At 38.2% G+C, this 22,831-nt stretch overlaps 1 protein-coding gene across 1 annotated transcript in view; it reads right to left on the bottom strand.

Annotated features, from left to right (window-relative positions):
• RIPK2 (receptor interacting serine/threonine kinase 2) overlaps window positions 1–7,853 on the bottom strand; it is a 31,251-nt gene extending 23,398 nt beyond the window's left edge. The window contains exons 1-3 of the mRNA XM_044245358.1: window positions 7,447–7,853; window positions 3,589–3,742; window positions 1,155–1,310 (exon numbers count right to left, since the gene is read on the bottom strand). Of these exons, the coding sequence (XP_044101293.1) occupies window positions 1,155–1,310; window positions 3,589–3,742; window positions 7,447–7,619 (483 nt within the window). The 5' untranslated portion in view covers window positions 7,620–7,853. The remainder of the gene's footprint in view (window positions 1–1,154; window positions 1,311–3,588; window positions 3,743–7,446) is intronic.
• Window positions 7,854–22,831: the final 14,978 nt, after the last annotated feature.

Genomic DNA, 22,831 nt, shown 5'->3' on the forward strand with positions numbered 1-22,831 from the left:
ATATATAGGTAGCAAATGAGAAAGTGTTCAACATCATTAGCCATTAGGTAATGGAATTAAGACTTTGATGAGCTATCACTATATACCTATTACAGTGCTAAAATAAAAAAAATGTGACAATACCAAATGCTGGTCAGGATATGGAAAAGACAGGTCAATCATACATTGCTGGTAGGACGTACAAAGGTATAGCCCCTCAAAAATAGTTTGGCAGTTTCCTAAAAAGCTAAACAAACCCTCATCCAGCAATTGCACTCTTGGACATTTAGCTAATGGAACAAAAACTTATATTCATTCAAGAAGCTGCATGGGACTGCCTGTAGGAGTTTTATTGTAACTGCCAAAGACTGGGAAAAAAATACAAATACCTTTCAGTTGGTCAATGATTAAACAATTTTGGTATACACATACCATGAAATACCATTTACCAATAAAAAAGAACCACTATTGATATAAGCAACAACTTGGGTGGATCTCAAAGGTATTATGCTAAGTAGATAATGCTAATCTCAAAATACCACATACATGGTATGATTCCACTTATACAGCATTTTCCAAATGACAGAATCAAAAAGATGGAGAACAGATCCGTGGTTGTCTTTGGTTAGGGATAGTGGAAAGGGAGGAGATGAGTGTGAATATAAAGGGGTAGTATAAGTTATGTATTTATGATGATAGAGTAGTGCTGTATCTTGCTTGCTGTGATGGTCACATATGTGCTAAAGCAACACAGAAACTATATACATGCATTGTACCAATGTCAAATTCCTGGACTTGAAATTGTACTGTGTGATTGTAATTGTACGTGTAATTGAAATTGTACGTGTGATGTAATTACTGGTAGAAACTGAGCAACAGGCTCATGAACCTTCTTGTGTATTATCTCTACAACTTCCTATGAATCTATAGTAACTGCAAAATCAAAAGAAAAAAAAGGCTTATTTGATAATTTCAGTTAAGGACATAATGACTTTGTATTTTGTACCATAATTCTATCTATCTCTGGAGCCTATGAATAAATAAGCCTCTGAAGATGGAAGAAAGGACAATGAAGAAAAGAATTATAGGCTATGGAAAACAGAGAGGATATTAAATGGTTAGTTAGAGAAAAAAAAAAACAACACCAAAAAGTCTTTAAAACCATAAGTAATTACCTTAACATGAAATTCATTATCCAATAAGATATTTTGAGTCTTTAAGTCATGATGAAGTAGAGGAGGATTCATATTGTGCAAGTAGTTTACACCCAGTGCAATTTCATGCAGGATGCGAAATCTCAGTGGCCAAGCAACATCAGGATATTCTGTTTTCTTCATATACATGAAAATAAACAAAATGAAAATTAAGTGACCATATTCACTAAATTTCCACTTAGAAAATTAAATATTCTATGTGGGAATACAGTATAAATAAAGGTCAAGACACATGTTCATTTTTATTACATAGTATATCATGGTATCAATTTGACATTATTTAACATCCATGTATATCTTAATTTCCTCAATTTTAGAAAAGATAATAATGACTTTATAGTACTGATACTTTCTTTAAGTTTATGTTAGTAATACAACTACATGGTATTGGCTCTTCTTTCTTCATTTAACATCGTTTCAATTTGCTTCTTCTTCTGTGTAATACCCAAACACTTGTCTATATTCACACCTATCTCTTATTCTATGGTTTATATGAAGTAACTTACCTGCACCCACCCACCCACCCCCCCACACACACAGAAAATTTCTTTCTAGTACATACCAAACCACCAATTCAAAATTCATAATTTAAGTTTCCTATTGATATAAAATCATACCTTACTATAATAATCATTACATCAATTAAAATTATGACATTACATTCATTTATTAAGCATGAATATCCTATACTTCTTATCATATAATTTTTATATTACAGCTTGAAAAATTAGTCTTTGGGAGTTTTGCCTTTGTGAAAGAGAACAAGATCATCTTCATTTTTAAGTGTGTATAATACAGATATATTTAAAATATAATGTGTTACATATCCTGGTTCTTACAAGTGATATTCATCTGCATTATATGAACATAAAAGTTGGTGTACCTTCCCAGGAGAATAAACATACTTAGAAGATTTTCTTCTGAAAATTATGTAGTTCAAAAGAGTCATAAGACCTCTGTGCAGTATAGTATCACATGGAGGCTTTTGATTGTGGAGACAGAGATAGAAGAACACTCACTCTAAATTATGATTCCTTCTAGGGGTTGGGAGTCCCTTGAAGGAGGCTCTTTAATTTCTAATGGGCTCCAATTTGGGGCATCAGAGTATCTAATGGGTACTGGGGTGTGAGAAGAAAATATCAGAATTTATATTTATATTCATTTTTTAAAAAATGAAATTTTGCTTAAATAATATTTGTATCTTGATTGTTGTGTTAGTTATACAAATCTTATACACAGACATCAGTTACTATAATGTCTCCTGGTCTCAGGTGGTCTATCATAAATAGTGATATACTTTGAAATAAAGAGGAAGTCACTACATGAGTGGCTGACAGTGGCACCCATTCTCTCTTACTGCTTAAGGAACACTGTGATGTATCAGAATTTAGGAGCATCCACTAACTGTTTTACAGATCACGTTACCAGGTTTTAACTAAACTAACACTCACAAAACAGACCAAGTGATTTAAAAAAGATTTCTGGAGAAACTGCAGGTTGCATACAGTATTAATAATATAAGCTCAAGCAAACAACAATAGATGATGAATACACACAATTTGAGACTAATGATCCACAAATTTGCTTACTGATATAGTTTAAAACTATAAAGGTCACAGTGAAAATGGAAAGAAAAACACTAGCTGAATAGAATGCCCAGGTGGTGGTAACTAAGATAGACATATTTAAAAAAAAAAAATGCAAGGGAATTGGAGATGTCACTGGTTTTTACCATGGACAGATGTGTTGGTAGTGGCAATAACAGAACAGAAAGTTTATTCGGTAAGCAATGATATTTATTGGGTAAACAATGATGATTGGTTGGTGCTTAAACCACTGATGGGATTCACAGTCAAAGCCAGAATAACTAGTACCTGGATAAAAAGGTAAATGGCTCATTCCATTGTCCATCATTGGAAAAACCAATATATTTGGTATTCAGAGACAGACTTACTTGACCTATTTAGAACTTTATGAACTGGTATTATAAACATTTAATTTGAATCCTAAATTGTTTTTAACATAAAATAAAATCTAGCTTAACTAACAGGACAGTGTACAGAGTTTATCTCTGTAGTGTACAGAGTTTGTCTCTTCTCTCTGCCTCCCCTACCTTTGTATATATACATGTAGTTACTGGAATTCAGTTTAAACCTCAGGATCAGTAACCTAAGCAGAAAAACCTCAGTCCTACAGAATGCAGGGCCTGAATCCCTGGTATTTTTAACAACACAAAAGAAGCCATAAATTGTCCAACTTTATCACTGTAATTGTTTTCCATTATTCTTCTTTTGACTCAACTACATCTCTCCAAATAATCTGATCATATGTAAAACCAAAACTCCAGACAGCTTGAATATCAGAATTATAGCTACTAAAAATGCACAATACTTACCCTATGGAGGAGTTCATTTAATGATCCATTTGGCATATATTCCGTAACTATTCCCAAAAATTCAGGCTCATTGCAAATTCCCAAAATTGGAAGAATGTAACTAAATCTAGCTTTGTGTAAAATTTCAGCTTCTCTTAAAACATCATTTCTTTCACTAAAGAAAGAAAATGTATAATTATTTCAAAGTAATGAAAAATATACAATAATCATGCCTATAACATTAAGATTAGATTGTTTCCTATTAATTGACCTCATGTAAATAATGCAACTTCTCTGTCCCTTAGTATCTTCACATTTAAAGTAGATAATATCCACCCTATATACATTCCACAGGCCTGTTTAGAGACTATAATAACTTCTCTGAGCCACTGACAGAAAAAAGTGCTGTATACACAGGTTATTATTATACTTTCCTGGGAATAAGAAAGAACACAATATTTGAGTAAGTTTATAAAGTACATTGATAATAGAATTATTGCTGTTTGAATTAATCACAGTTTATATTGTACTAGATTATATTTGATTAGAGTATTATACTAAATTTCATGGTTGCATACCTTGTGCATTTTTTCCAGACATTTAAATAATAAACTTAAATGTTATAGATTTAAATGACTATATGATAATAGTTGCATAAGAGTAAAAAATGCTTAGAAATTATACAATGGAACTCAGGAAAAGACTTCACCTTTCTCTCTCATCTGCATGTCCTTAGGACCTGAAACAGTACCCAGTACCTGGTAGAGATCTAATAGATATGTATCAAATGTATTCTAGGAAGTTACTAGTGAATGTTGTGTTTGGAAAATGGCAGATTGTTTAATATGAGTCAGGATACCTAAGAGAGCATGTGAAAGGAATGAAGGTGAATAGGGTAGGCTAGAGCCTCATCTCAGAGCCCTAAAGTCAGTTAAGGATATTTACACTCTATTTGGTAGTTACCAAATTGTGATTGCATGTTTTTGAGAAGGGTAATGATATAAGCAGAACAAACTTTTAGGATTATTAACTTAGCAGAAGGATGTTGGATCAGCAGAAATGGGGAGAGTTTGAAATTCAGGAATTAGAATATTATAATACTAATTAAAGATGTGAAGCAATGGGAGTCTAAAACTATAAAGGTCACAGTGAAAATGGAAAGAAAAACACTAGCTGAATAGAATGCCCAGGTGGTGGTAACTAAGATAGACATATTTAAAAAAAAAAAAATGCAAGGGAATTGGAGATGTCACTGGTTTTTACCATGGACAGATGTGTTGGTAGTGGCAATAACAGAACAGAAATTTTATTCGGTAAGCAATGATATTTATTGGGTAAACAATGATGATTAGTTGGTGCTTAAACCACTCAAGCTCTGGATGAATGGCTGTTGAAATAGGAAAACAACAGACATTCCACACCAGACTATGAGGTTTGCTCTAAAAGCAAACAAAAGGCAACATAAAGCAAAAATCTTACTTATGTTCTAAATAGATCATATATTTTTTTTGAAATTCAAGAGTTACAAGCGGACATAAAGTAAACACCTTTTTCCTTCTCCCTGTTCTTCAGCTGCTTAATACTTCAACTGGGAGGCCACCTATTATTCAGTTTATGAGACCTGTTTTAATTAAATTTACCTACCCTAAATTGAAACAGTAAGAGATGGAGGTCAGTAAGAACTACATCTTATTGTTAGCACTTACAGGGAGACAGAGAATGGACTTAGAGATTTCTGGATACACTGGAAAGAAAAAAACAAAAACCATAGAGAGAGCATGCTGGTGAAGTCTCAGTGATATTTAATATACTTGTGCTATCTCTCATTAAGAATATCAGGCATTCTTCCTTCTACTGTGATCCCATTATGTGTCAGCCACTTTATATGTACTATCATCTGAAGAACAACACTCTAAAGTTGGTTACCTTAACGCACTCTACATGAGGGCACTGAGGCTCAGATAAATAATTTTCTAATAGGCCAACATTAAGCGGCAGGGTTGGAGTCAGATTTGAATTGCAGTTGTGACACTCCAAAGCCTGTGTTTTTTCCTTCCACTGCTTGATCAAAGAAAGGAAAGGATCAAGGAACCTTCTTGAATTCAGATTTCAGGAGGACTGAGTGAGTGGCAAAACAGAAAAAGCCAAAAATAAATAGGTCTAAAATGGATTTTATATTTTTAAAAACAAAGAAGTTAAATACAGCTTTCACAGATATATCACCAAAATACCCAAATCAAAATTTCAGTCACAAAAGTTATGTCATCCACACCATGTTTGAAAAACCAATCAGACACATCTACACATAAAGAGGAGACTGTTGGGGAAGGGCCACTCATTGGGCAGAAGTCAGATTACAGGGAATGACTCACTGATCACTAAAGTAAGAACGTGTAACTGCACATAAACTTATTTTCATCCAGATGGTGTCAAAGAACAATGCAAACCTTTTCCACACCAGAGCCCATGTGCATGCATTTATTATTCCCACTTTATAAGTGAGGAAACGGACACCCTGTGAGTCAACTGCATAGCCTAGTTCTATGTTCAGATTCCATGAATACTGCTAATGTTAACATCTTAGGTAACAGGTGGGAGAAAGAACCTGATGCAGTAACGCCAGAGGGTTTAGCTTGTCCTTATGACATCTTTGACAACAAAATTTCCACCAATTTCCTTAAGAATTTTAGGTTATGAATATTGTTAATGAGAATAGAAAGGGTTAGAGGAGCAGCATCCAAAACGGGAAGATCAACTTGCTTTAGAATACCTAAAGGGTGCATTAGGGTTAGATATCCATAAATTTACATAGCTGATGCTAAAATATTTTCAGCCTTTCTAACCAACCACCACCCTTCAAACTTGACTACATATACATGTGCACATTCGCCCAGCACTTGCTCCACAGAACTCAAGGCCCATGTGAAACAGACACCACATCTTCTCTATCAGTAGATCTGGATTATGATATACAAAAAGTGGGAACACTCTCCAGGGGTGTCCCAAATTTACTGTGAGATCTGCCCCCCGCCCCCAGCCTGATAGCAAGACAGCAAAGGAAAGTCCAGTAACATTGGCAGGGCTGAAGCTGAGGGATTTATCTGACACTGGATACTAACAGCCTCTGACCAATCAGGCACCCAGCATGATGAATTCTGACATTAGATATAGGGGGAGGAGAGGAGAGTGTTGCAATCATGGATGTTAACTCACCAAGAACTGAATGCAGGGCCTAGTTAAACCTCTACTGGAAGGCAAATACATAAGACTAATGACTAGCCCCACTGACTGATACATTCGATCACAGGTCAATCAATGGTACAGGATTGAAATGTTTTTCTGGAAACAGAAACTAATCCTAACTTTCCCTTAAAACCCAGACAGTGCACGGAAATTGTGCAGGACGTGAGAGTCATTAAAAAATTTCTGGTCTTCAGTTTAATTGTCTTCTGATTCAGTGCATTGTTAGCAAAATAATACACTTCTCTGGGGACAGGCTTCGCTGGGAGAGAGGCAGGAGAAACTGGACCAAATGGAGTCTGGTATCTACACTTTCATGACTATACGTAATAAACCACAAACAAAACAAAAACAAGCAAAGGCCCACACCGAAACACCTTGACTTTTGTGTCGGGAGAGAGGAAGCCCAGGAGTAAGAGGGACGGAAAAGGGGAGGGCAGTGGAGAGAAGAGATGAGCAGAGGAATGCGAAAGGTGCATCTTCAGAGAAGCCAGTTCTCCCCACCATGCAAGCCCCCAGGCTTGAAGAGCTGCCCAGAGGTGACGAGAGGCGGGGCCGACCCCCAAGCGGAGCCGCCGTTTGGGATTCAGAGCCCGCTGGCCCGGGGCTGATGTTCGGGACTTCGCGGGGGTGTCCTACCTGTCGAGCAGCGGGGTGTGGATGTGCAGCTGCTTCACGGCCACCTGAACGCGCCAGTCTGCGTGGCGGGCGGACGACACGGTGCCTGACGCGCCGCGGCTCAGGTAGCGCAGGTCGGCGAGCTTGTGGCAGGGAATGGTAGGCAGGGCGCTGCAGATACCCTCCCGGTTCATGGTTGTGAACCGCGCGGGCGCTCAGGCCGCTGGCCCGCTCTGGGTGTGCCCGCCGCTTCGGCGGTTTCCGGGGCTCGTCGGCTGCGCTCGGCGCCCGCACCCGCCCCCCTGTGCGGGAGCTGGAGCGGCCAGGCACTTCCCGCGGCGGGACACTAGGTCACGAGGCAGCTCATGCCACGCGCCAGCCGCTCCTTTTCTGGAGCCGGAGCGGACTTTTCTTTTCTGGAGACCGGAGTTTACTCTACCCGGGCTACGCGCAGAGGAGGAGCTTCCTCCCCAGACCCGGCCCTCCCACCCGAGCCGGACGGTCCGGGCTCCTCCCTCCCGAAACTTCTCAGGCGACGAAAGCGGCGGACGCTGGCTGGCGGCCCTCCTCACTGGCTCTCGGTTGTGCCCGGGTTTGTCCGCCTCGCGGCGCGCCACCCACGCTCTGGGCGACACCCGCGGGGCTGAGGCGGGATTTAGGGATGGGGAAGGAAGTCAGGGACGCTCGTTTTCTCTTCTCTCCCCCCAACTTCCAGGTTTGGAAAAGTTTTCTCTGAGGGGGAAAAAAAAAATCCTGTCAGCAGCCCGCTGTCCGATTTTGGGCAACGTGTTCTTACACCACAGAGGAATCTCCTCTGAGCCGCTAGCCGTGGGGGAGTCGCCAAAGTCGGAGATGGGGGGCCGTGGGGGGGGTGGGTATGGGGTGTGGGTGGGGGCTCGGGATTCCCGACTCCGCGCCTGCGCGAGATGCGCTGTGAGGGGTGGGCGTGGTGGTGACTTTGAGAGCCCCGCACCCAGGTGCCTGAGGAGTCAGGTAGGGTGTAAATTAACCTGCCTACCTGGACTTCAATCATCCCCTCACTTCCAGGTGAGTAGGAGTGAGAGGTGCGTGATGAACCCTGTCAGAGTCTGACTCTGTTAAGAAGTGCTGGTGTTTAGCTCCTGTTCGTGCTCCTCTGCTCTTCCCTTTTGTGTCCTTAACTATTTGGAGACTGAAAAATAAACTTGAAAGGAATCAGTCCCTCTGATGCCAGGTAAGATTGAAAAAATTTTGTTTCTCATAGGTCTGTGAGGAATGCGTTTCATTTTTAACCACAAACAACCAAACATCTGTTTTTTACCTTAGAACAAACACCTTTCTACTTGATTATTTTGTAGAATGAGTGCAAACAATGTATACAATACCAAGTCCATACTAGGCATTTTAATGAATTCTAAAGCCACAGTAATAAGGAATGCCTAAACTAAGTGGAGGATTTCTGTCAGCAGAGAAAAAAAAATGTTTCCTGTATTTTTATGTTGCCTGAAATGAGAGTGGCAGTGTTACTTTTACAATACTAGGAAGTTGTGACGAAACACTGTATTTTAAAATTTTGATCACTTAAAATAAAATATTTAGTTTTAAAGATATGGTCTGATACTCTGTACTTTATTGCTTAATAAACTTTTTGCTACAAAAAGTGCTCAGAAAACTTTTCCCTTTCATTCATTGAATTTTCCAGCTTTAACAAACTAAAGAGTTCCAGAAAAGAACTTAAAATAGGGGAGGAAATGGCCAAAAGAATAATTCAAGGAATTTTGGCAGGATCAAAGGATAGGGGTCTCCACATTGAAAGGGCCACCAAGTACCTTCAGTGAATGAAAAAACACCTATATATAAGCACATCATTAAAACGATCAGAACCCTAAGAACAAGTAGAAGATTCTACAGGTTTTCAGAAAGAAGAAACAAGAATAAAAGGATGGGACTAGAATGACAGATTTCTCAACAATAACACTTATTTGTTAAAACACAGTGAAATGAAATTTCAAATTCTAAAGGGCAGTAGCTTTCAACCTACAATTCTATAGTCAGCCAAACTGTTAAGTTGAAAGGCAGAATAACAATGTTTTCATATATAAAAAGATGCAAATGTTTCCATTCCTTCCATCCAACAAAACATGGGAATAAATCAAGAAAGAGAAATACATGGGATCCAGAAAACAGGACCAGAGTGTGGGAAGGTAAACCCCAGGAAGTGGCAGAATTGGAGAGCAAACTTTTTTCATTGGAGCAGGGAAATGCCAGATTCCAAGGGAAAGACTAGTTAAAGTAATTGATTTTATAGATTATCTAATTTTGAGTTTTTGGGCACATTATATTGATATTTGATAGATCTAATGAAATATGTGATGAAATTATAGAGAGAACTTATAAAAATCAAAGTGAAGAACAATTATTAATTCTATGAGAAATAAAAATTACACAAGACCAGAAACAACATTTCTACAAACTGGTGATGGTGAAAAAGGTGACTTTTCAGAGCTCTTGTAATATTAGTATATTATAAATTTCCAAGAAGGAAAGAGAAGCATAGAACTCTATAAAAGTCATATTTTAATTACAGTGCTTAAAAAATAAGTAATATATGCACATGGTTCAACATTTAAAACTATAAAACAGATGATTCCATGGGAAATTAGGCAGAAGACCTAGATACCTCACAAAAGGGGCTATCTAAATAGCAAATAGCAAATGAAGGAGTTAAAGTGCTCAACACTGTTATCAGGGAACTATAAGTTAAAACCACAGTGTGATAACACTATACAAATATTAACTAAAAATTAAAAAGACAGATTATACCAAGTGTGGGTGAGGATTTGTAGCAATTGGAACTCTCCTATACTGCTGGTGGGAGTGTCAGTTGGTAGAACCAATTTTGCAAACTGTAAAGCAGTTTCTATTAAAATTGTGGCTAGGCAGATTCTGTGACACATCAGTTCCTCCTCTAGGTATGTGAACATGTATATGCAAATGCTAGAGTGTTCATAGCCATGCTATCTATAATAGTGCAAACTGGAAATTATCCAAATACCCATCAACTGTAGAATTGGGTAAATAAATTGTGGCACATTTATACAATGTAACACCACACAGCCATGAGATTAGACAATGTACAACAATATTGATGAATCACACAAATATAATGTTGGATGGAAAAATCAGACAAAACAGTATATATTTTTATGAGTCTATTTCTATTAAGTACAAAAATAAAACTAATCCATGCTTTTAGAAATCAGGATACTGTCTTCTATTGTGGGGAGAAGGGTAGTGATGAGAAAGTGGCATGAAGAGACTTGGGGTGATAGTAATGTTCTGTTTCTTGATCTAGAACCTAGACTCTAGGGGCCAGTTACATGGGTGTGTTCAATTCATATATAGTCTTTGATGTTACACTTAACATGCACTTTTCTGTATATTGGTATACTTCAGTAAAAAGATAATAGGTTTAAATATAAAATATATATGTGGATGTATATTATGTTTCTCACTTTATGTAATTAGTTTCACACTATACTCTGTTCACCTTGCTTGTTTTTCTCTAACTATCTATGTGAGATGTTTGGAATTATACATATCCAACTTCAGTTTTCTGCTTCTTTGTTTATGAACTGCATAACTTTGGGCAGTTACATTTAAATTATTTAAGGCTTCTTCTCTCCCTTTGTGCAATTATTGCTTTAACAAATTTTATAAATATGAAGTAAGATAATGAATATAAAATGACTAGTATATGGCATACCCTCAATAAATGCTATTTTCATTCCCCTCTGTGTTTTCAATTCAACAAAATGTGGTCCAGAACAAATCAAGTTCAGAATCTAGAGGTAACTACTAGAAACCCCTCTTCATTCATTAACCAAATAAATTACCACATAGAAAACGTTTTTCACTTAGATTGTAAAGCTTTAGGAATTTTTATTTATTTATTTATTTTTTTTACATTTTAGATTATAGCCTCGATTATAGCTTTTTTAATTTGCTCATTGAAACAAATCATATTAGTAAGATTTATTTTATTTTTTGTTATTTATTTTATTTATTTTTAAAAGATTTTATTTATTTGAGAGAGACAATATGAAGTGGGGGGCAGTGGGTAGGAGCAGAGAAAGAAGCAGACTCCCCGCTGAGCAGCGAGCCCAAGGCAGGGCTCCATCCCAGGACCTTGAGAGCATGACCTGAGCCCAAGGCAGATGCTTAACTGACTGAGCCACTCAAGTGCCCCTTTTTGTTAAGTTTTTAAAAGTGCAAATAGGGGCGCCTGGGTGGCTCAGTGTGTTAAGTCGCTGCCTTCGGCTTGGGTCATGATCCCAGTGTCCTGGGATGGAGCCCCTCATTGGCCTCCCTGCTCAGCTGGGAGTCTGGTTCTCCCTCTCGCTCTGCCTACTTGTACTCTCTATTTGTCAAATAAATAAATAAAATCTTAAAAAAAATTAAAAGTGAAAATAAAGCATAATTTGGCAGAAAACATTCAGTTAGTATGTTAAATCTGACTCAGATTTTTCTGTATCAGCATGATCTGAGTTATGTGGCTAACGAAATAGAAGTCCTTTAGAAAGACTGAAGGATTTATTGTGATCATTCAGCGTAAGTTGGTCAGCAACCAAAATCTTTGGAAGTATTCCATGCAGGGAAACTTGTTTGCCAAAAAGTGCAAATTGCTAGTGGGTGGAGTTAGGGATTTTGGTGCTATTTCATAGCATTTGGACAAGGGACTGAGGAGTAGATATATCATGCCTTAGTCCCTTGCTATCTTATTCCATGAGATAGAATATCCAAGGTATTCTCAGGTAATAGAGGAGAGAAGAATGCATGGTAACTTAATGAAAAAGATGTTAGATGAATTGCAGAGTCACTGACTTTGTGAATTACTGTGACAGGATTTCCTGAGCAAATCTGAGTCAGAGCCTGCAGTCTTTCCGGGAACTGCCTGTTTATATCAGTAGAGTATTCAGTACTTTCAGTATTTTCAGTTTCAGTTTATATAATGTTTCAGGAGAGAAATTGAGTAGCAAGAGGGAATTTCCCAGTTTCAAAAAGATGGTCCTGGACTAAAAAGTTCACTATTAAGGGACATTTCATGGGGAATTCCATTTTCCTTTGACATTTTACTTGGGAGGTTTCCAAGACTGTGGAAAGATGATGCTATTAGCACCTCAGTTTGCATTTAAAAATTTCAGCCTCTGCATTTAGTAGGATATTCTACTTTTTAAAATTTCTTCAGAACTCAAAATCGTTTTTCCATCTGCCACTCTGACATTGCAAGCAACATATACTATGTTAACTGTTTAGGCAACTCACACACACACACACGCATACACACACGCACACAAAACACGCACATGCACTCCCCCCTCCCCTCTTACTCTCTAGGAAGTGTTTGTGTATTAAGTTAGTCACCTTTTTATCATCCTGTTTTGGGAAGGCACAGACAAAGTTGTAGAAGAAAGAGAATATTTTTTTTTTCTTATTTGGTAGCCAGTCTAGTCTAGGTTATAACAGAACAGGCTGAAGAAATTGTCTGGAAGTGGAAACTATGACTGAATCAAGGATCAACGTCAGCAGCTGAGCAGGTTGCCAGAGAGAACTCTAGGGTTTATTAGGAAATAAAGAATACTCAAGAAGCTTCTCTGACTCAGTTTTCATAAATTAGAAAGAAGAATGCAGCAGCCTTATTGCATAACTCCAAAAGTCACTCGTCACTTTGGGGCGGTGCCAGTCACATGGAATACATTATGAATTGGGCCCCTACAGTTGTGCAATCTCCCAGGATTGTTCTGAGAGGCTCAAGTTATACAATGCCTAAAAAGGGACTTTATAAACTAGAAACCTGTCAATATGTATAAGTAATAATAATAGTTGTTCTTTTCCTGGCCAGCCCTGCCCTTCAAGCAAAACATTCTCATCTAGTTCAAGAAAGTGAAAGGCAGCCCCTATTAGCTGGGAGCTGGCCAGACACTCTCAGGGAATCTGCAAAGTTCTTATGTTGAGTATAAGCACTTTCATTTAACAACAATCTCAGACAAGACTGCTTTGTGACTGTAATGGAGCAAGACAGATAATAAGATCGTTTCCCAATCATGTCTGAATAGACAGAAGTTGAGAACATTGTCCAAATCAGAAAAGAGTAAATATCCCCTTTCCTGGCTAGTAATGAGTGACTGCAACTTTTTTTACTTATTACTTTAGCTCAATTTCATTCCTCTCACAGATAAGAATTATTAAGATCCTTAATCAGGGAATTACTCTTCCAGACAGCATCCAATGTGGGAAAGATGTCTGTTTTCTTCAATGTTCCCCTAAATAACCTAACACAAGGTCAAGTCCTGCAGTACATTTTTTCTAACATCATTGAGATACACCATGGTTCCCCATGGTATACATTTCTTCTCCTTGCAATGAGTCAATACACCCAGCGTTATAGAACTGTAGATGTGCTCCTGGTGGTTTTTGACTAGAGGACCAGGACCTTAACAAGTTCATAGAGCAGTTATTACCCAGCCAGAAGTCCTCACTATCTGCATCTCAGAGAGCTGGCTCCTCTGACTTCCCTAGTGACTTGTCTATGGTGTTGGTGTTATTTCAGAGCTCAGAACTCTGGAGGAAGAAATGCTGGCTGGTCATAATCTCCATAATGTTATCTTTCAAATTCTTTGTGGATTATGTGGGTATGGACATCAGGTACTGAATTTCTAAAACAACAACAACAATAGCTATAACAGAACATTATTAATGTTTGCTATGTGTCGGACACCCTTCTAAAAATTTTTTAAAAAAAGATTTTCTATTTATTTATTTGACAGAAACAGAGAGAGAAAACACAAGCAGGGGGAGTGGGAGAGGGAGATGCAGGCTTCTCCCTGAGCAGGGAGCCCAATACAGGGCTCCATCCCAGGACCCTGGGATCAAGACCTGAGCTGAAGTTGCCCTTCTTCTAAATAATTTACATATAATAACTCATTCAGTACAACAGTACTATGCATTAAATGATGTTGTTATTCTCATTTTGATGTAGAAATTGAGGTACAGAAGTGTTAATTACTTGTGTAAGGTCCCCGCAGCTATTAAGTGGCAGAGCCAGGATCCGAACCAAGAAAATTATATGGCTGCATTCTGAATCTGTTCAACTGTTCTCACAAAGTGCTATTAGACTGCTGAGAGATGAAGTGTGAATGATATGGTAAAGTCAACATACTGTTATATGAAGAATTATTTTATATGTGAGCAAGAATATCTTTTAAAGCAGTTCAATTTAGTAATTGTAAAGTGTCGATATATCTCTTTAATAACAGTTTACTGTTAGGAATAACTTCAGATTTGTGGAACTAATTCCATTGAGTATAATTTGCTTTTTCTTTTACATATTAACAATTTAATCCAACATTTATTGAATGTCTATGATGTGAATGGATCTTTGATATATGATATGGGACACACAAAGATAAATTCTCCACATTGCTACCAACAAAGGTGATGATAATGTTTTAATTATTATCCCTTCTGATAGATATAATGGGACTAATAAATGATGTTCTTTATTCAAAGATCAGGGCCAACTGAGAAGCAAGCAAAAGAGCAGTGGGGATGGAGACCAAAATACCTATTTTATTCTAAAATTGTAGAACACTTTCTAGAGATAATGGGCAAGTGGGTTTGCTAATCTTGTACCCACTTAATCATAGGAAGAAGAAACTGAGGCCTGCCCCCATCTAGGCAGTATTACAGCAGGAGTTAGGCAGAATGTATTCTCTCTGAAGGCAGGTAGATTCCAAAGAGAAAAGGAAGAGAAAGGGGAATGAGCTATTATATTCCTAAACTCACCAATCAGGCAAGATACTCTTACTCCTCTAGGAAGCAGTACTGGGATAGACGGTACAGCAAGAGGTCAGATATGTTATTCCAATAAAAGAACTCTTCTCCTGGAAGGAAATACTGGGATGGGGGAGTGGTGATAAGTGTCTTACTCAACAATTCCCAGTTTAAAGATGGAAAAACTGAGCCTAAGAGTAGAGTTCCTGCCTCAAGTACTACAAGTAGAAGGTGACAGAACTGGGTTAAGCAGACAGTTTAACTCAAGTTCATTGCATCAGAAAGCTCTCTTGAATTAAGTCTTTGATATATATCGTAGAATTACAGTAAAGCTATGACCTACAAATATAACAAGCCAAATATCAGAAAATTGCATCTTTCTTCATATAATCTGTTATTAGTTGATGAACACTAGAAAAAAATGCATTGTGTATATTTTTACTTAGTACTCAAACGGCACATCTGAACTAAATGCCTGAGATACCTCAGTTATTAAATGTTACATCGGAGACATAGAAGAGTGTACATATATATAAACATACACATATTTAACAGAAATACTTCAGGAGATCCAGTAATATTCATTCTAAAATGTGGTGGTTGCTAGACAGGTAATGAATGATGAATCACTATTATTTTGTAGAATAGAAATGATTGGGAAAAGATGGAAAGAGGTGATCTGAAGGTGCAGTTCAAAGGGAGGGATCATTTTTGGTATTACAGATAGGAAAAATGTGGTTCCTAGAAGTTTTTTGGTAGATTTAGAGAAGACTACAAGGTCTGGGAATGAAAACCATGTCTTTCAGGACCACTCATGGGCCTGCATGATATAAGGGAGCAAAAGCCATTAGTGAGTCAAGTCTGTACTCTGCCACACTCTGGGGCAATAAATTGTTTTAAGAATTGATTTCCATAATATGAGTGTGTAATGTCTTATCTATAATTTGTGGATGAATGGCCAAGGGCTTTAATTTTGCATAATTGCGACTGGCCTTAACCACATATAAAGACATGTTAATAATATTGTGTTTGGTTTCAAGTTCCGTCCGTCTTTTACTACCCACATTGTATACCTTTACTGAAACTTGCTGTTGGGGCGCCTGGGTGGCTCAGTGGGTTAAGCCGCTGCCTTCGGCTCAGGTCATGGTCTCAGGGTCCTGGGATCGAGTCCCGCATCGGGCTCTCTGCTCAGCAGGGAGTCTGCTTCCCTCTCTCTCTCTCTGCCTGCCTGCCTCTCCGACTGCTTGTGATTTCTCTCTGTCAAATAAATAAATAAAAAATCTAAAAAAAAAAAAAAAAAAGAAACTTGCTGTTGTTCATAGGAGTTATAAGAGGAATGAATGAGGTAACAGATGTGGAAATGCTTCATGAATTGGGACACATTAATTAATTTAATTTTTTTAAAAGATTTTATTTATTTATTTGACAGAGAGAGATCACAAGTAGACAGAGAGGCAGGCAGAGAGAGGGAAGCAGGCTCCCTGCTGAGCGGAGATCCTGATGCGGGACTCGATCCTAGGACCCTGAGATCATGCCCTGAGCCGAAGACAGTGGCTTAACCCACTGAGTCACCCAGGCGCCCCTTAATTTCACTTTTGAATCAAGGCTCTGCTTTAAGAATTTCTTTATTCTAGTTTAGTGTCATTTGAGGGGAAGCACTGTGCTAGGCACATATTAAAAAACATGGAGTATTTCCTACCTTCCAGAAGTTCCAAGATAAGAAGTAATAGTTTTTAGAGGCTTAGCAATTATTCACTTTGGATGTTTTCCTGATAACACAATTTCTAAAATTACTCATCTGTGGGGAGCTCAATAAAGATTTCTCCACTGACTAACGTAAAGGAGAGGGATCAGGTAATTGATGTAACACTTTCATTCATATAATAAAGCACTTAATCTTATACATGGAAATTGGGAAAATGTACAAAGAGTAACCAGATTGCCTTTGGGGATCTAGCTGTGCCAGTCAGTTTTGTTTTATTGTATCTCCTATGCCTGCTGTAACTTATTTGTTTATATAATCTCATTTGTAATTATCTAAGCTCTTAGCAAGAGTTTAGCAAGAGCTTAGTACTATGGTTTGAATGCAGGTAAATCACAACCTGATTAAGGAATAGTTTTCTTTTTTTCCTTTTTTCCCTTTTTTTATTAGAAAGAGAGAGAGAGGGAGGGGGAGAGGCTCAATGCCTAACACAGAGCCTGATGTGGAGCTTGATCCCACTACCCTGATATCATGACCTGAACCAAAACCAGGAGTGAAACACCTAACCAAGGAGCCACTCAGGTGCCCCCAAGGAATTTTTTCTAATGCAGCTCTTTCCCTAAATGTCAAACCATTTAAGGAATTCCAAAGGCCTCATATTGCCTCGGTTACCATATAGCACTAATGCAGCAGGTTGGCTGCCTCGACATTTATTTATTTATTTATTTTTAATAATATTTTATTTATTCATTTGTCAGAGAGAGAGAGAGTAAGTGAGTGCAAAAGCAGGTGGAGCAGCAGTGGAAGAGGGAGAAGCAGGCTCCCCAATGAGCAGGGAGCCTGATGTGGGATTTGATCCCAGGATCCTGGGATCATAACCTGAGCTAAAGGCAGACACTTAACCAACTGAGCCACCCAGGTGTCCCTGCCTCAGCATTTATAAGGTGCTTGCTTTGACTGTTGAGCTTTCCAATGTTAAAAAAAAAAAAGCATGGATTTAGAAAGTGCAAAGGTTCAATATCTTCCCACAAAATTAGTGATGGAGTTCTTTCTCTTTTTATTTTTTAAGATTTTGTTTATTTATTTGAGAGGGAGAGAGAGAGTGAGAACAGATGGGTGGAGGTACAGAGGGAAAGGGAGAAGCAGGGTCCCTGTTGAGCAGGGAGCTGATACCTGAGCCAAAGGCAGAGCTTAACCAACTGAGCCACCTAGGTGTCCCAGTGACAGAGTTATTTCATTAGTTAACTCTTAAAAACAAGATAACAGTAGATTACCTGTTGATCTAGGGTGTGAGGATGAGGCCAGTTTTCAGGTGTTGTCTGAGCTTGGACTCTGGGCAGGTCAGAATGCGCAGGCCTTGTTATTCTATTACTGATCCTGGATCCTGGGGCTAAATGCCACAATCCTGTGAGATTTCTGAGTCATTTCTGAAGTAGATTTTCATTCAAGTTGGACAAACATATAAAAGTAATGCAAAATACCTGGGTACTAGCCCAACATTGAGTTGATGCCTAGCATGAAGTTGGTAAACAAGAGACCCAGTATTTTTTTTAAGCCAATGAGAAAATTGCTGAAATTGTTTTACTCAGGGGCAGGTATGGGCAGAATGACTGAGTAGTTTATCCTGAGCTCTTAAGTGTACAAAGAGTAGATGCCTAGCTTTACCTATATGACACTTTGAATCTATGAAGATAGTCTTATATAAATGTATCAATATATTTCAGATATATGATGTATTTATAATGTATGTATCCATATATTACTAGCTAATATATGTATATTACATTCAAATTTAGAGGAATCAAAAGGGGATATAGTGAAAAGTTAATCCCCACCCCCTTCCATGCCACCCAGCCACCCAATATCCCACCTGGAAGGTAAATTACAATTGCCAGTTTCTTCCTTCCTTCTTTCTTTCTCTTTGTTCTACCTGAGTAACCTCTCCAAGCCCAACAATTCCTTCTCAGAAACTTTCCAGCCTCTGCATTATCCTTCCTGGTTAAATTTAACCTTATTTACCTCTTTCAAAGCATTGGTGCTTTATTTATTCTCCTTTAGTCTCTTTTTCCAATTCTCCCTAACAAGGTGCCTGCATTTCATCTTTACATATATATTTGGCCACTTCCTGGACATCACTCATGTTCTTTGTTCTCCTCTGGTCTGTCTGAAATATCTATTTCTCTGAGACTAAAGTCAGACCCCATTTTTTCTGACAGTTCTCCATCGCATTGATTTACTTCTTCTCTGAACTCCTAGGTGTCTACAAAGAGAATTATTTGAGTTCCCATTTTTAGTATTCCAAAATGATACCAAAACATATTAAATAAAATATTATGTTGCATTATTTTGGTTGGAACTATATAAATCCAAAAAGAGGCAAAGAGACTAGCTCAGAGCTACCAGATGTTACAATTAGAAATTTGCCTTTGATTAATGAAGAAAGATACTTACTATACAAAATCTTTCAAAATAATGTCCCTGGAGAAAAAGAGTAAAAGGAGTTCATGATGGGGAGAAGTTGCAAACCACTAAATGTGTACACCTTTAATATTTATTCATATGTAGTGAAGGGGTGGATAGCATGCTCTTTGAAGTTAGGCAGTTCTGGGTTTGACACTATCTATACAACTATGGGCAATTTGCATTATCTCCTGGAGCCTTGGTTTCTCTACAAGGAAATGAGTCAAGGCAAGTAAAGCACTGAGAACAATGCCTAGTAAATGCTCAGTTAATGTTATGTGTTGTTATTGTTGTTATATCTTATTGTGGGTGGTTTTTCTCCTCTGTTAAGTGGAATAGTTGTCCCTCCTCCACCTCCAAATGTCTACATCCTAATCTCCAGAACTTTTGAAGGATACCTTACATGGCAATGGGGAGCTTATTCTGTATTATTCAGGTGGGTCCAGTGTAATCACTAGATTCCTTAAAGGGTGGACAAAGGTAGAAGGTGCAGAGAAGGAGATGAGATGACAAGTTGTCAGAGTGATTCAATGTGATATTTCAACCTACTGTTTCAGTTCTTGAAGCTATGTAGAGGAAGGGGGCAGGGGCTAGAAGCCAAGGAAGGCAAATAACCCTCAAAGGGGCTGGAAAATATATAGAAATAGATTCTCCCTTAGAGACTCCAGAGAGGAATAGCCATGCCAAACCTTGCTTTTGGCATAAGGAGACCCAGACTTCTGACCTCTTGATCTGGAAGATAATCAATTTGTGTTGCTTCAGGCCACTAAGTGAGTGGTAATTTATAAAGCATCAGTAGGAAATGAATATATCTCTTCAGCTGGATTCTTCATGGAGACCAATTTTGTATAGCTCTTAGTGCTCCAGAATAGTGTTGGATATAAACATAGATCAATGAGTGGGATATACTGAAGGTTCAGCATAGAGATATAGCAATTTGTAAATTGCTCTTTCTAGTGGAGAAGAGGAAATCAGTGTTAGCCACCAGTCAGGTCTCAGAATATGGATTTCTATTACAGTACAAGTTAAAAATACTAGGGAAATTCCCAGTCTCACTGCCAGGGATAGATGCTAACTGGCAATAAAATTCATCTACAGCCCAGTCATGGTTTTTCCCTCAGTGTCTCTGCCTTCCATAATTAGAGCTAGTTTACAAGCTCAATAATAATTACTATCATCTATTGAGCACACAGGATGCACCAGGCCTTATACTAAATGTTCTATATACATTAGCCTATGCAATTGTCACAGAATTCTTATGGTGGTGAAAAGAATGTAGTGCCTTGTTTTTTAAATTTCAAGTTATGACTTTTAATGGATCCTGAAATCAGCTTGATGAAGAGTGATCAGCAGTTAAAAAAAAATAAAATGTAATAGAAAATATCAATGCTTTGCTTGAAGTAAGAGTAAGAATGGTTTCATAAAATGGTTTCAATTGTATATGTATTTATATATAATACATAATACATATTTATGCATGTACTGGGTTGTGTTATAGAATATATTTCTTACTTTCTATGAGTTATAGTAAAAATATTTCTTATATTAGGTTATATTTAAAATTTTTTTTTAAATCACCAGTGGGGGTGCCTGGGTGGCTCTGTTGGTTGATTCTCTGGCTCTGATTTCATCTCAGGTCATGTTGTCAGACTGTGAGATCCAGCCCTCTGTCAGGCTGGACACTGGGCATGGAACCTGCTTAAGTTTCTCTTTCTCTCTCCCTCTGCCCTCCTCCTGTAGCAATAAGGCTACATGGGTTTAATCTCAATTCATTATTTTATCGTCTCTGTGATCTTGAGCATGTTACTTATTGTTATCTCATCTTACAGCATCCCATCTCATAAGATTTTTTTTTTTTAAGATTTTATTTACTCATCTGACAGACAGAGATCACAAGTAGGTGGAGAGGCAGGCAGAGAGAAGGGGAAGCAAGTTCCCCGCCGAGCAGGGACCCCAACTCGGGGTTCGATCCCAGGACTCTGGGATTATGACCTGAGCAGAAGGCAGTGGCCCCAACCCACTGAGCCACCCAGGCGCCCCTCTCATAAGGTCTTTTTGAGGGTTGAGTGGGTTAATCCAAGAAAAGCACTTAGAACAATGTCTTAGTAAGTAATGGTTGGTTTACATTATTTTGCCAGCTCTGATAGTTAGTAAGCAGGGAACTGGGCAGATTCCTGTTTTGTCTGACAAAGTCTAGTCTTGAGTTTGAAATCTAAGGCAATTTCTTGCTATCTTAGGTGTCTCCTCAAAACAAACAAACAGACAAACAAAAATAAGTCTCCCTTTACAATGTTACCAGCAAGTTAAAAATAATTGTCTCCTCAGGAAATTGGCTTAGTTGACAATCTTGTCTCTGAGGGAAAAAAAGCTTTTGTGACGTGTTCTCTGTTTCAAGAGTAGAATCTGTAGAATATATTCAGTGGCATATATAACAAATGAATGTTTCACTTAAACCATTACAGTAGGGGAACCATATACTAAGGGAGTCAGATCAAGTAAGAAATCCTATAGGAATCTAGAGGGAGGTCAGATATCTAAAAGCATATCAAGTGGCTGGAATTCTGGTTTTGTTTAGCAATTTTATTTTTGTCTTTTTTTTTTTTTTCTTTGTTTCCTCCTCTGCTCTAGCAGACAACTCAGGCATTTTATCAATCTGTTAGAAATATTTTGACCCTACTTAGTGTTGAGTGCTTTGAATGTTGATTGAAATATATTGTCAGGCTGTATTGCTTTTATAGTCTCTGAAATTTTAAGAATTTAAGACATTAATGACTCTCAGGCTATAGATTAGTATTTTTTTTTTTTTTTAAAGATTTTACTTACTTATTTGACGGAGAGAGAGAGTACAAGCAAGGGGAACAGCAGGCAGAGGAAGAAGCAGACTCCCCACCCACCGAGCAGGGAGCCCAGCATGGGGCTGGATTCTAGGACTTTGGGATCATGACTTGAGCTGAAGGCAGATGCTTAATTGACTGAGCCACCTAGGTGTTCCAAGTTATAGGTAAGTCTTTTTTTTTTTTTTTTTTTTTTAAAGATTTTATTTATTTATTTGACACAGAGAGATCACAAGTAGGCAGAGAGGCAGGTAGAAAGAGAGGGGGGAAGCAGGCTCCCCACTGAGCGGAGAGCCTGATGGGATGCAGGGCTCAATCCCAGGACCCTGAGATCACGACTTGAGCTGAAGACAGAGGCTTAACCCACTGAGCCACCCAGGCACGCCCGCCGCCCCCCCCAAGTTATAGGTAATTCTTAATTTATAAAGTTATTCTGGGCCTTTAAGCTGTTAATTTTAATATTTAGCCAATATTCAATTTAAGATGAATTCCATACCCTTTCATACCCATACAGTTGTTTGACTGTAGAGTTATTTTGTTGCTACTTAAGGTTTTGCTGGAAGAAGTGTTTCTAGGCTTTAAGACTGAGGAAGGTATG

This window comes from Neovison vison, chromosome 4 (genome assembly GCF_020171115.1).
Source record: "Neovison vison isolate M4711 chromosome 4, ASM_NN_V1, whole genome shotgun sequence".
Taxonomy (NCBI): domain Eukaryota; kingdom Metazoa; phylum Chordata; class Mammalia; order Carnivora; family Mustelidae; genus Neogale; species Neogale vison.